Source organism: Chaetodon trifascialis, chromosome 24, assembly GCF_039877785.1.
Source record: "Chaetodon trifascialis isolate fChaTrf1 chromosome 24, fChaTrf1.hap1, whole genome shotgun sequence".
Lineage (NCBI taxonomy): Eukaryota > Metazoa > Chordata > Actinopteri > Chaetodontiformes > Chaetodontidae > Chaetodon > Chaetodon trifascialis.
In genome coordinates this window covers 12538113-12551991 of record NC_092079.1, presented here as the reverse complement: position 1 = coordinate 12551991, position 13879 = coordinate 12538113, and the positions used below count along the sequence as shown (strand labels likewise).

General features: G+C 46.0%; 1 protein-coding gene across 13 annotated transcripts in view; it reads right to left on the bottom strand.

Annotated features, from left to right (window-relative positions):
* dock9b (dedicator of cytokinesis 9b) overlaps window positions 1-13879 on the bottom strand; it is a 44747-nt gene that overhangs the window by 14949 nt on the left and 15919 nt on the right. For all 13 annotated transcript variants that reach the window (XR_011603615.1, XR_011603614.1, XM_070993900.1 and 10 more), the window contains exons 3-20: window positions 10602-10691; window positions 9199-9281; window positions 7329-7398; window positions 6657-6752; window positions 6341-6475; window positions 6019-6193; window positions 5662-5717; window positions 4725-4799; window positions 4417-4557; window positions 3451-3795; window positions 3262-3344; window positions 2690-2812; window positions 2522-2601; window positions 2233-2420; window positions 1617-1682; window positions 1152-1244; window positions 793-904; window positions 515-633 (exon numbers count right to left, since the gene is read on the bottom strand). Coding sequence is in view for 11 of the 13 variants with exons in the window: in XM_070993900.1 (XP_070850001.1) it covers window positions 515-633; window positions 793-904; window positions 1152-1244; window positions 1617-1682; window positions 2233-2420; window positions 2522-2601; window positions 2690-2812; window positions 3262-3344; window positions 3451-3795; window positions 4417-4557; window positions 4725-4799; window positions 5662-5717; window positions 6019-6193; window positions 6341-6475; window positions 6657-6752; window positions 7329-7398; window positions 9199-9281; window positions 10602-10691 (2130 nt within the window). In the remaining 2 variants the exon portion in view is untranslated. The remainder of the gene's footprint in view (window positions 1-514; window positions 634-792; window positions 905-1151; window positions 1245-1616; window positions 1683-2232; window positions 2421-2521; window positions 2602-2689; window positions 2813-3261; window positions 3345-3450; window positions 3796-4416; window positions 4558-4724; window positions 4800-5661; window positions 5718-6018; window positions 6194-6340; window positions 6476-6656; window positions 6753-7328; window positions 7399-9198; window positions 9282-10601; window positions 10692-13879) is intronic.

Here is a 13879-nt window from a genome sequence, read left to right as displayed (position 1 = left end):
TGGCTGCAGTGCACTATAAGAGAGATAGACTGAGGCTTTTTTAACTCGAGCTCTTATGAAGGACTAAGTTTGAGAAAATGAGTCCTTACATTGTGCACAAATGCTTATTTGACGAGCCACTTCTGTGCACATACAGCAGCTTTAATTACATTTACGGTAAACCCATTAGCCCTGCGTCACATCTCAACAGACGAGATGACGTTTACTGTTTTAATGGATTACATGTCAGCGCTGATCAGATTTCACAGGCGTTTGATGTGTGAGGCTGTTGGACGTCTACAAGGTCCCAATCCAATCACAGCTAATAAGATCTTCATGCACTAACCAGGAAAATACTTTGACATAGAGAACAATTGAAGCACCCAGGCTGTTTACTTAAACAGAATAGTGAAACAATCAGTGACGACAGCAAGAAGACCTGAAATAGATTCCTTGAAGATTTCTGGTTTCACAGCCCTCCCTCACATAAGTCTTAAAATATAATCAAACGTTAAGAAGAATCATCTTTTTCTACCTTGTTGATACCATCCTGGGAGCCGAGGTACCCGGCGGGCAGATTGGCGGCCACAGGCAGCTGCTGTTCATTCATGATGACTCTGCCATCCTTCAGCAGAGGCAGCCAGGCTGAACCCACTGTCGGCGCACAGCAGGTACAGCCACACGCTTATAAAGAGGCTTAAAAATGTGAAATCTCATGCATGCATGCATGCTTTTAACCACATTATGCACTGTTTTGTTGAAACCTAAAAACACCCTCTGGTGGTTTAAGGTGTGACTGGAGGTGCAGCCCACCTGGAGTCTCCACCAGGTCTTTCTTCTTGCTGTTGCTGTCACAGCTAACGTGATAGAAGGTGAAGAGAAGGTGATGCTTCTCATGCAGCTGAGTCGGCAGCTCTATCTTTATCTGAAGGTGAGAAAAACAGATTCCCGGGGTTGGTTCCCTAATACAGAGGGAGCTTTGTTCAGGAAAATGAAAGTGAGGAAGCATTTCCTGTGAGGACTGAGATGTGCTAAAACAACATGAGAGGAGGCGACGGGTACGTTCTCACTTCAAACCACTCTGCCTTCAAAGAAGACCCTCTGACGCTGAGCGTACGTCATAGAGCCTCTCTCTTACAATCTGATAATGAGCAGTACGAGCATGGAAATACCTCATCATAGAACTCAGGGTTCTGCTGGTGGTGCAGGACTGCTGCATGCGCCTGTTTGGTGAACAGAGGACCTCCTGGACGACCATAGATGCACTGCAGCGGAGTCAAAAAGAAGGAGATGCTCAAACGTGAGGGAGAGATGTGAGTGTGTGTTCTGAAACACAGTCATCACAGCGTGTTTTAATGTGTAAAAGGCTGCTTGTTGGTTGGGCTATGAAGTCCAAAGTCAAGACCCAAGTCAAGGTCAGCGAGTTCAAAGCCAAGTTCCTACTCAGGACCACCACTGGATCTCGACTTCTTGTCTGAAGTCGAGACCAAAGTCAAGACCAAAAAGTCTCTGCTTTTAGGATTTATCACTTTAACCATTTAACCTTCAACTCAAGTCAAAGTCATGCGACTCAAGTCTGTTGGTTTGATTTGTGTCATTGTAGATGCTGCAGTATGAAACGAGAACAGTGAACACACCTTCAGCGGCGGGGCTTCATCCTCGTCCGAATCCTTGAATTCAATGCAAACAGCAATATTCCTCGCCTGAAGAGGGCACACAGAAGTTTAAAACAGGCAGATTAGAAAAGTGTAAGGCCCTGGAAACACATTTCTCTACTGCGTCTCTCTGCGTCCATCTCAGATGTCCTTCAGTTCTGTAAAGACAGCGAAGACATTTCAGGCAAAGGACTGGCAGCTCTCATTTAAAGTGAAAGTGGGCAGAGACACAGATGGCAGAGAGAAGGCAGGTTGCTTTTCTGTAAGGAGCTGACCCAGTGAAAAAAACATCACTGCATTAATGTATTAATCAGAAGCTGCTGCTGTGCGTGAGCGTGATTCCACCCAGCTCGGCTGCTCGGCTGCATGAGCCCGAGGCTGCTGCCAGTTGTCTTGTCGGCTGAAGAGCAACACAAAACGATGATGAGAAGAGAAACAAAAGGTTTGCTTTCCAAAAAGTTAAGTCATGTGTGCTGGAATCACTTTATGTGACAAATAAAGGCTAAAATATTGATGGTGCAGATCATGAAACCACGGTCCCTGTTTCCTGCTGCTGCATTGACTCCTGTGTTTCTCCACGCAGCCGACGTGTTCGTACCTTAGCAAAGGACTTCTGTCCGTCGTATTTGAGATGTTTCGGGTACACGTAGAGGTGGTTTTTATAGATGGTGCATGGTTGGGAACACTTAGCGATGCAGGGTACGAACTCCTCCACCTCCAGGAGAGCGCTGCCAGGCCCGTTGCCCTCAAAGTTCCTCACAGGGATGTAAGAGGAAGTGACACAATCTGCAGACGGGACACGAGAGGAGTTACAGGGTTCAAATGTAAAGTCTGATGACGATAAACGGACCATTAAAAGTGGTTTTGTAAATATTTGGAGGGTTTACTGGTTACATCCGGAGCCACACTGTCAATAGTCACATCTAGGTTCCCTAAGAGCACAGGGAGTTTGGCCATTTTCTCTGGTCTGGAGGAAAAACAGACAGAAATACCAATTAGAAAAATGCATTGACACCAGTTGTAGTGATATATTGAAGAGAGGGGAGAAAGCATACTTTCTGAAGTCAGTAAGCAGCTTGAACATGTCCTCGTCTGACAGCTTGCTGCTGTCCTGTCTGTAAAGAGCTGAGAAGCGAGCGCTTTTGTCCAAAGCCCCTGATGCGTCTTTGAACACAGGCCTGCAGAGACGGAGAAAAAAACCATTGGATCTGCTGGAGAAAGAGCACATTTCAGTTCTACACTAGTGGTTTAAAGATCTGCGCTTCCCAGCAGAGCGACTTTCCTTTGACAGCCTCCGTTCAGTCTATAGGCACTATCCTAAATCTGAATCACTGTGTGGTGTCACGGCACAAGAGAATAAACCCCCTCGATTTTCAGAGGAGAAAAGTTTTCCCTCAACTGCAAGAAGTCCTCAGTAATAGACTGTATGATCCTGCTGATGGAAGCCCCTTCATTTCTCTGTAAACAAAACTGGGTTTCAAGCATTTGTGGATATTTTTATTTTAGATTTTTTGCTGATGTTTGTTTTTCCTTTTTGAATGTGGGTGTTTTGTTAAACATTTTGGGAAATGCTAGGTTTCTTTGACATAATGTGGACTGCAGAAAGACCCAGTGGTCTTTTTAATACCTTGCAGCCCAGGCGAATGGCATCCTGTACTGTCCCAGTCTGCTGCAGGCTGTCTTGGCATTCTTCAGCACCTTTTGAGCCATCTACAGGTAGAAGAGAAACCGGGGGATTCATTTCACTCATTAGTCATTTGAGATGACTTGAGCACTTTTTAATTTACGTCCTCGTCCCCTCGACTAATCTCTGTACCTTAGCAGAGTCTGAGCTCTTCATGTAGGGTTCGGTGCAGTGGGTGATCCCTCCCTGCAGGACCTTCTCAATCCTCGCCACCAGGAAGATCTCTGGATGGGGGCATGTGACTGAGAACACCCCCTGTCTGGGGTACTGGAGAGCCCCAGCTGGGAGCCCACTGGCCTGCCTGTGGCCAGCCAGGGGACCATCGCCACCGCCATTGATGTGCAAGTCCTGTCCGCTGCCCGAGCCTGATGTCAGCTGTCGGACCAGAGGGTGGTTGAGATCCACGTGGAAGTCGGCCGAGATCTTTCTACTGTTCTGGACGTCGAAGAGGGACAGGACCACATAGAAAGGCTCCACCTTTGATGAAGGAGGAGAGGAGGGGAAATATTTCATGGTGGAAGTTGGAAAACGAGAGACAAACAGAGAGTTTACATTTTAAGAGATACCCATCCTTCCTAATGCACTTCCCATTTTCCATTCAGTCAAAATGTACCATTGATGTAATTCATCTTCCCATTCACCCTTTCCACCATGTGTTTCCATTACACAAACCCATTTATGTGTGTGTGTGCGTGCTCTGAATAGCACAGCTAATAGCTGTGGTTTCCCAGTTGAGTGCTGAGTGTAGGAGGAGCTCTCCTTCTGCAGAGACAGAGACCTTGGAGAGTGACGGCAGGAAACCAGCCTCAGACTGGTGCTAAGGCATGGTGGGAGGCCCAGGCTGGTTGCCATGGCAGCGGCCATTCCTCGTGCCAACAACACCAGTTTTGACGGGGGCCAGCCAAGTGGGCCATCTGAACTGTCTGTGATCTTCTTAACTGATTTAGCCCTCGTTGTCGTTTGCTAAAGGACATTTCCTGGAATATGCTGGAAGCGTGTTTCCATACTTGCAAACACGTGTGTGCCCTCCATGTTGGCGCTGATAAAAACAGACTTTGCACCTTTAACTATATTTTACTGTATTTCACTGAAACATACATTAGTTGTTGGCCCCTCTTCGTTCTCTGCAATGCAGCCCTGCAGGTTGAAGGACAGGTCATGGCAGCTGACCAGGACTCTCTTCCCAAACTTCTCCTCAAACTGCCGCACGTCTGGTTCAATGCCAGAGAAATCCAGTTTCTGTGGAAACCGGAGATGTTGTCAAAAGAGTTAAACTGCCACAACAAAAACATTTAGTCATGAAATCGATAAAAACAGGAGCAAAACTGACTGTGGTGCTGAGGAGAATTAGCACAGCACTCATACAGAGTGTGCAGGGCTTTGTAGTCAGGTGTTATATACATCACCTGTGTGTCAGGGTCCAAGGTGAACAGTTTCAGGCGAGCCTCGCTCCTCATTTTGGACTCGATATCTCTGGCAGTCTGTTCAAAGCAAGCCAAGAAGTGATTCAACATCACCAAAAAGTAATATTTGAAAAGGAAGTGGGATGGAAATGATCATGCAGTCCATATCAGAGGCCTGGTTGGATACACAGCATCAATCTGTGAGGAGGAATGAACACTAAATCCAAGGACAGCGTTTATAATCAGCACGGCCAGAGTACAAAACAATGGAAAATCACATCCATCCATAAAATCAAAGCCTGCAACCATTTTCTCCCTCCCTTCTTCTCTTCTCTTGCATTTAAGTCGTAAACACAGCATATCATCATGTTCAGACCTGTCATGGCTAACATGTTAGCAAACTGTTTACACATCCAGCAGATAGAGAGGAGCACTGGCATTAACCCAGAGTGACGTTTCTGCCCTCCTGATGAATGCAAGTGCAGGATTTACTCTCTTTTAGCTCTGTTTTGGTCTTCACCAGCTCCTGAGAACCAAAGAACTGGGCTGAAATTCAAAACAATGATGCTAATGATGCTATACACAGTAATATATGACTCTGTTAACGTCTGCAACAGAAGGATCGCCTTGGTAAACACAGCTAATCGCAGACTGCGCCTTTAAGCGCTTTCAGACTGCCACGTCCCACTGCTGGACTCCTGCTCAGCACTGGTGTTCGTCTCATCTGTCCTCTACATTTGGAGACCATGCACACAATACCAGATGTGTGCTTGGTTAGCACCAACAGTTCAGGCTGCGTCCAAGGGAAGTCGACACCTTCAGACATCCAAAGCATCTCTACAGTACGTGGACCAACCCAAACGGTGTGGCTGGTTGAGCGGTCGAACAGAGGTGCCAAGCATTGTAGGAATGTTACTGCAGATGGAAAAAAACAGGCTACCTGAAAGCCGTCTTGAAAACTTCCGGAGGAGAGGTCTGTTTTTCCGTGCTCCTCATCTGTTGGAGAGATCAACATCAGCTCCGTTAGCAATTATATAAAGACACAATGACGTGCCGGTCTCAGCTTTTCTATGGAGTGGAGAATTACGTAAGGAAAAACATTCATAACAAGGTTGTTTATCAAGCATGAGGGGTTTCCATGAGGAGACGTCCTCCATAGAAATTATTCCCTGGGCTACAGACGGACTGAAGAAGGCCGCAGGTGCAAGCAAGCATCAAAAGGCACAAATGCTGCGAGGCGGACAAATAAATACATGCAAAAATAATTGAGCTGCTGATGTAGACGAAAAGAACACACCATCATGCAGCTCTCCGTTCCTCTTCTCCTGCATGGCCTGCTCAAAGCTGCTGTGGAGGATCTTGTTGAGGGTGCCAATCCACTCCTCCATCTCCGCCTCACTGTCTGCAGCCAACAGGAAGGTGCTCTTATCCTGCATCTTCAGCTCAAAGGCGAACCGACGCACTTTGCTGTTCTGAAAGAAGACAAGCGTAAACTCTGGATTTCATACACTTTGGTCCTTTCAGGTTTTAATTACTGTAAGGTAATTACGTTTAAAGATGGACACTTTAATACCCATATTGTACACTGTGGCTTCACTGTGGTGTGTAAAGTCCTTTACCTGAACAACCCCCATGCATGAGTCCAGGAAGATGGTTCCTTTGGGTTCCTTGGAGGTGTTCTCATCCTTGTAGAAGTTGAGGTTGTAGGATCCATCTCCCAGCTGGGCCAGATGGAAGTACCTCCTCTTGAAGGACTAGAGGATGAAAACATGGACAGTTAACATCCCAAACGGCCTCTGTCTCTCTAAAAATACCACACGGGTGGGGATGGGGCATGAGAAAGCTCAAGGGTAAAGTTAAAAAAATAGAACATGCTAACACTGCTAACAGTACTGGAAGGGGCTGTGAAAGGCTGTGTTGTCTTTTTGTACACACCCGCATGGTAACGCTGATTGCACTGTTCATGTTGCCTTTGTACAGCCAGCCATGTTTAGATACTCCTCCTTTCTGAGAGCCGAGGGAGGCTGTGTCCTGCAGGAGGAGGTGCAAAGAGCACACATTAATACACGTATTCTGCCGCTCAATGAGACCAAACACAGATGAGGATTCCACACATTTATGTCTCTGAAAAAACACATGCAGTACACACTCCCACACATATTTACACACTTTGCTTTGGGCTAAAAAATGTGCTGAGTGTCCTGGAGGCCAGTGGCAACACTGACTGTCCATTCAGCTCTTAATTGAGCTCAACATTTACATCAAGACTGCGCTTCTTTAATCTCAGGAGATTCCAGCCATGACGGTGTGTCCATTAAAGGTCACCGGCCTTCAGTTAAATCAATGCCTGAAGCGAGCTCATTATTGGGAGGGGGTGTGCCCTTAAAATGCTACGAATGTCACGAGGATGTCAGCTATTCTGGGAAACGACAGGGGCCTACAGCATAAAACAAAACATCCAAAGCATCTGATAAAAGAGTGAAAGTGAATAAATGAATATTATGTTGTGCTATAAATTAAAAGATAATGTTTGTGCTCTCTTGCCAGGGTTTGGTGTTCCTCAGGGTTAAACAAAGATGGAAGACAGCTTGCGATTGGTGGACTTACCTCATCTTTTTCCACATCTTCATCCACCTCAAAAAGGTGAGCTGCCAGTTTCTCAGGTCTCAACACCTTACTGAAAGCAGAGGGAACAGATCATTTCTTTAAAGGGCTTATCACCACTCAAGGACTTACTGCACACTTTGGGGAGGCATCAGAGTCCAACAGTAGGATTTAAGGGATCGCTCATCTCAAGGAACATGCTTGTTTTCTTTCTTGCTGACAGCCAGATGAGATGATCAATACCACTCTCGTGTCTGCAAAACTATGAAGACGCTCCAGCTCGTTGGCCAGAGAATAGTTCAGCTCATTGTTCCCAGCCTTCTCCGTCTGTCGTGCTTCTGCAGTCCCTCACAGACGAACTCAAGTACCCCTTCATCGACAGCACCACAACATTTAGCTTACTACTTCAACCATTAGCCACTGCTTTTAGCTATTTCATCTTCATATGTGGACTCCAAATTCTTGACTGTGTAGCGTTAAGAAATGTACAAATGTAAAGTGCAAAATGACTTTTTAAAAGTCAAGGCGTCTCAGTCATGCTTCTAGTTTTACAGGATGTGGCTCAAACACTGCAGCTGCCTCTCAAAGTGCAGCTCAAACCCCAGACGGACAGTTTACCCTTTGACCTTTACAAGACCTCGCTCGCTCTGGGGAACTACTACTATAAACAGTGTCAAGGACAAGGCCAGGGCTTGTCTAGTTTAAGCATGACACACAACATCTGTAAACTGCATTCCTGTCCTTAAGGAGACCGGCCTGGCCAAGGACACATGAGGCATTGTGGGATTTCCCTGTAGTTTTGATGATCAATCAACAGCAGTCCCAGAATAGCTCTGCTTATCCTTAGCAGGAAAACATAGGAAGCCTTCTATTGTTGCTGTGGAAGAGCTTGGAGCCTCTGAAACACAGATTTCCGTCTTTCTAGAGATCAGGCTAAAGCGTTCAGTGGTCTAGAAGCAAAGGGCAGTGTCACTGAACAACAATAAGATTTATAATATCCCTCAGAGGGCTTTTCCAGCTCTGTGTACGACGTGGTGGACGCAAAGCAGCACATACTTTTATGGATCAATCAAATGGGCTTATGTGTTAAAGTTAGTATTCAGAATGAATTACTGTAACAGCAGCAGTGTGCTGAATGTTTCATGTGCCATTTTGGGCTGTTAGCAGTGGAGGTGAAGCTGTATATGTGTTAGATTTACTGGATCTAAAGGGGCGTTGCACTCATTAAGCTGAGAGGGGCTGACTCTCACTCTGTGGTAAGGGTCCAGCCCAGATTGGGACCGTTTCATCCACAGTGGACAGCACACTGTCACAGACGGCTCCAATAGAAAAGCTTACTGAAGCAGCTTTGAGCTGCTCTTTAACAGAAGTTGGCGGTTAAGTACACTAACTGGTTGCCAAACGAACCAATTAGTCTTCATCTTTGAGGTCTTTTCTCCTGTAAAAGTGAATAGATGTTTGAAAACACTTCAGATAACAGATAAATCTTGTGTGGCCTGAGTCTGCTCTCCAGAGTGGCATCTCCTTTGCTTCATCCTGATGCACCATACAAACAGGCTCTTCACTGGCCTTCCAAACTCCCTACCTCCAGTTATAACACAGACTCAACCTGATGACGTCAGCCAATTATATCACGTCTCGGTTCAGCTGCACATTTTGCTCCTACGCAAACTCTGATGCTAACTTCTTTCGACAGATATGACTTTTAATATTCTAGTTCAGCTCAGCTGTTACTCTACATGTGAAGCAGAATCGGTGGCAGTGACCTTGAACGCAGCTTAGTTTTGTACCATACGCTTTCAGTCTGATGATGGACCTCACAGGAAACGTACACCTCACAGCAGCGCTTAGTATAACTCAATAACACACTCACTTTGGGAGCTGGCGGAAGTCTCCAGAATACTCCTCGTACTTGTAATTGACCACATGCCAGTCGGACTTGTAGGTTTTGATGCACTGCAGAGACAGAGAGCGAAGAGGGGGTGAGAGGTCATTTCAACATGAGCAAATTAATGTGTGTACTTACATGCGTGACCCAGACGCAGAAGGCCTCAGGTTTCTAAAACAACTGCAGAAGAGTACAGGAATATTTGATTTCCATCCAAAATGTTTTTTTTTTCCAGGAAAAGTGGACTTGAGGGGATTTTGTTGCTTTTAAGGAAGACTTTAAGACTCGAAGGAGCTTCAGCAGATCCAACACTAAAATGTGAAATATCCAAGTGAGTTAGCGAGAGAGAACATTTATCTGACTATTTGTCAGGCAGTGGAATAGTACTGTGTTTTTTGTCTAAATAATCCTGGTACAAATCAAAAAATAAGTCTAAAATGAGGACACAACATCCATTCAGACAGGATCGATATTACAGAAGGAGGTGAATTCATCACTCCTTTTCATCTTACAACAAACTGCAGCTGGAGCTCCCAAAGCTGTTAGTCCACATGTTTCTGAGAAGCTACGTTGGGTTAAAATTGTTTATTTCTTCCTGCGGAGAGCAGAGAGGAAATCTAAACATCTGACACGAGCATGGAAAACAAACACCAGCAGCATCACTTGGTTGGAGATATTCCAATATGTGTTCATCTATTCTGCGAATTCACAAAATACACATGCTGACCGTGGCAGAGGGTCACCACGACGTGGAAAAATAAATTCAGAACGAGAAGAACCCGTCGGTATAAGGTCGCACAGCTGCTCCAGATGTAGTTATGATGTAATTCCTGGCTGCAGCCATGGGGGACTATCCCCTATCAGGCTCTATCAGGCTGCACCCCAACCAACCCCAGCACACAGCTCCTCTGAAACAACATGACGTGAACCACCAGTGAACTGCGGACTCCATCTGTGGCCGATCCTCTGCATTGTGAGGGTGGAGAGCGTGAGTGGAAGTTCACTTAAAGGCTAACGGCAACAGTTTCTGATGTGGATCATATAGATTTCCTATGTGTCTAACTCCTGTGAGCGGTCAACAAACACTTTCTCTGAAATCTGCTTTATCCACGCACTGTAAACAAATCAGAGTGAATCCTTGGCTGGATTCATGTCTGCACCTATGAGCTCCAGTATCTGATGGCTCTTCAGGGCGTAAGAGCTGGTTGCATTATCTGGACAGAAGTGAAGCACCTGCCTTTGGGTGAAAGGAGAGAAAACATGGCTGCGCTCCAAACAAAAGGATAACGCGGCGCCTCAGTCACGACAGAGAGGTTGAAGCTCGGGCCAAGACCGAGGGATGAAGAATGGACAAAGCAGGCTTATGTCCAGGTATGTATTAGTTTTACCTCTTGGACAAACAGCGAGTGAGCTTCTTTCTCAGCGGTCTCTGGCACGGTGGAGAACAGAGTCCTGCCCTGGCGCCTCAGGGTGGAGATCTGAGGAGGGAAGGGGAAAGCAGGCATGAAAAACAGGACTGATAGAAGAGGCTGGCACACAGATCCATCCTCCTGCTGTTTTTATACAACAGGGCAAATTCACTCACACAGTATAAGCATTTCCTGCAGTTCTCTTTGTACCCTCCTTCAAAGGAGGGTCAGGGATCAAGGTGAGCTATAAACCAGCCTCCCGAGCTCCTGGAGATCAGCGCTATGCTCAAGGACACTTCAACAGAGGGATGTTGCTCGCCTTATCTTGCCTCTCTGATTCATGTGCCTTCATTCAGATGGTCAACTCGTACCACAACCAGGGCTGCACCTTTAGATCAGGGCAAGCTAAGACTTTGGGATAACAACTAAAGCCTCGGCTTATTAGAATCAGATGTAGCATCTCAAATATATCCCAAAATCCTTTTCAAAACACACTAAAATCTAATGTCATATACAGAGCAAATGGAGAAAAAACAATAGTGTGCAGCCTGTATTATCCCAGTCCTAATTCCTCCCCCTTATTAAATGGATACAGCCAGAAAGCGAGGAGTGAGGATCCATAGCCGAGGAGCGAAAGGCGCCCCGGGGCTTCAAGACTGTTGGGCACAACACTGCTTCCACTTAGTGTTCTGCTTTTCTACTCAACCCACAAAGATGAGTAGGAAACGGTGGCACAATGACCTAGTTTTGTCATAAATCTCCTATTCTTACACTTCAAGCTGCACACATTTGCCCAGTTCACTCTTGCAGTGGCTATTAAAGACGTGTCAGGAGCCCAAACCGAGCTCAGTTTATTCAGTCTTGTATAATACGCATGCAGGTCAAGTTAAGTTCTTATGAGCAGGCTATTGAAAATCAGTGGCACCAGTGAAACTTTAAAACATCTGCAGCGAGGAAAATGTTGGTCATTCAGGCTGACAATGCAGCGGTTTGGCTCCAAAGGCTTGGGCTGTTTGGAAAAAAATGAATTTTTATGCTTTTGTTGTAGCAGACAAAAGAGAAAAAAGGCCTTATTAATGGAAAATATGCTGATTTACTCTCTTACTGTGAGTTATAACATGACAACGCTCTCATATCTGTTCACTAAACATGAGGGTAAAGCCCAGACACTGCTAGCTTAGGTTAGCATAAAGACTGAAAGAAGGGGGAATCAGCTAGCCTGGCTCTGTATCTCATTTGCTAAATCCATACAAATCCAAATGTGAAAGCAAAATGTCTATCGAACAAGATAAAATGTCTTAATTAGTGAGCTTTAGAGGTGCTGGTGTGTATTTGTTTTACCTTTGCACAGGGCTAGGCTAGCTGTTTCCTGTCATCTGGCTCTAGCTTCAGCACATCGTCAACAATTCAAAGACACTCCAGCGGCTCTCGTACGAGCTTTAAAGCCTATTTCTCTTTTTTTCTTTGCCAACTCACTAAAAAAGAACCACTAAACACACACACTGCCTCTCCGTTTGACAAGCCACTCACAGAGCCTTTGACCAAAACACACCACTGTCAGTCAACCGATAGCAAGAACTGCTGGCTACCAATTAACAGCATTCCTTTCACAGTCATTAAACCAGAGCTTTGATGACTTCCACTGGGCCAGAGGAGCGTGTTCCCACAGGCAGTGACACTGCAGGGCAGATCGGGTGATGCCGGGCAGGAATTAAACTCTCCAGCACGGAGATATCTGGGCAGACGAGGAGGCGAGAAGTGAGTCTTCTGAGGTCTTGGAAGGATGAAAGTGACTGTCGTGTGTTTCATCTGTGTGGCTGCATGCATGCAAAACTACATCCTGGATCTGTCCTGTTCTGCATGAATCTGCATGTGGGGGAAGTGGATCCATAACTCAACACTTTACCTCCTGTTACCTCTTTCCACACTGAGGCTCCCTCCTGCATGCATGTGTGTGCGTGTGTGTGTGTGTATCCATACGCGTGTGTGTCTGTGCAGCACGTGCACATGCTACACCCATATGTCTGGCCTGCTCCCCCTTCTTCTCTCCGAGCCCAGTGATGTAAAACATATGGCAGGTTAGACAGATGGACGGACTGGGTCACACACACACACACACACACACACACACACACACACACACACACACACACACACACACACACACACACACACACACACACAGTCCGGGGCAGTTACTAATGGCTGTGCTCTGCAGACAGCCTTGTAATGAAAACCACTCATCATCTCCTGATTGTGAAAGAGTTTGGAAGCAGACTGTACGTTGACGATTTCCCACCATGCACTCTGCTCACAGCAACATAGTTTGAGTCCTATAAAGGCCTCAGTGATTTCCTGAAACTGTACTTTTCAGCTCAAACTGGAGGAAATAGTGCATTTGTTGGGGACTATTTTCAGCGGCGGATGAATCCACATTGGTGGTGTGTGTGGGATTGAGCTGCTCACTGATGTGCTTTTAACAGTTTTTGGACAACAGTGGAGCTCCGTGGTGCGGAGGAGTGAGATATATCAGGCTTTGAAACACACTTGTTGCTATGATATGCATTGTTGGTTTGAGTCTGCAAATATTGATTCTCACCAGACTTTAAAGTTTGAGACTTGAGGAATGACAAACACAAGTCTGTCCCTGTTTTCTCCTCCCTCAAACTGGGAGTGGGCCCTGCCGAGATCCATCTCAGCACGCCGGTGATGTAATGTTGACACAGCCTTTCAGACCCTTTGAATGCAAGCAGCAGATCTACGCAGCGTGTAAATGTTTATAAGGCCACAAGCCAGCGATTACACACAGTACACGCAGAAGTCAGATTTCAGACATGGGTTGACCACATCATTTGCCGTGTCCTCGTCATCCAGTCGAGCCAACCTGCTGCAGGAGCTGATCTCCGAAAAAGACCCAAGCGCAGTGAAGAGGAACTTCAACTTACACAGCAGGAAGCACGATTGACATTAACCGGCTTTTGTGTTGATTTTGTCCAATGAAAACAGCTGAATGGTGGATTTGGCTGCACTGAAACACAGTAACTCACAGCTGTTTTCATACTGTTCATGGGTTTTGATCCTTTAACTGAACAAGTTGATCTAACTGAGCCAAACTGTCACATGACTCCAGTCATCCACATTCACCCACATCCACTCTGAGCAGCTTCCATGGGAATGATGGTCACATGACCCTTGTCCAACTCATCTTATTTTCTTGGAGACGTCTGTCTCATCTCTTGCTTCATGAATCTCTGCCT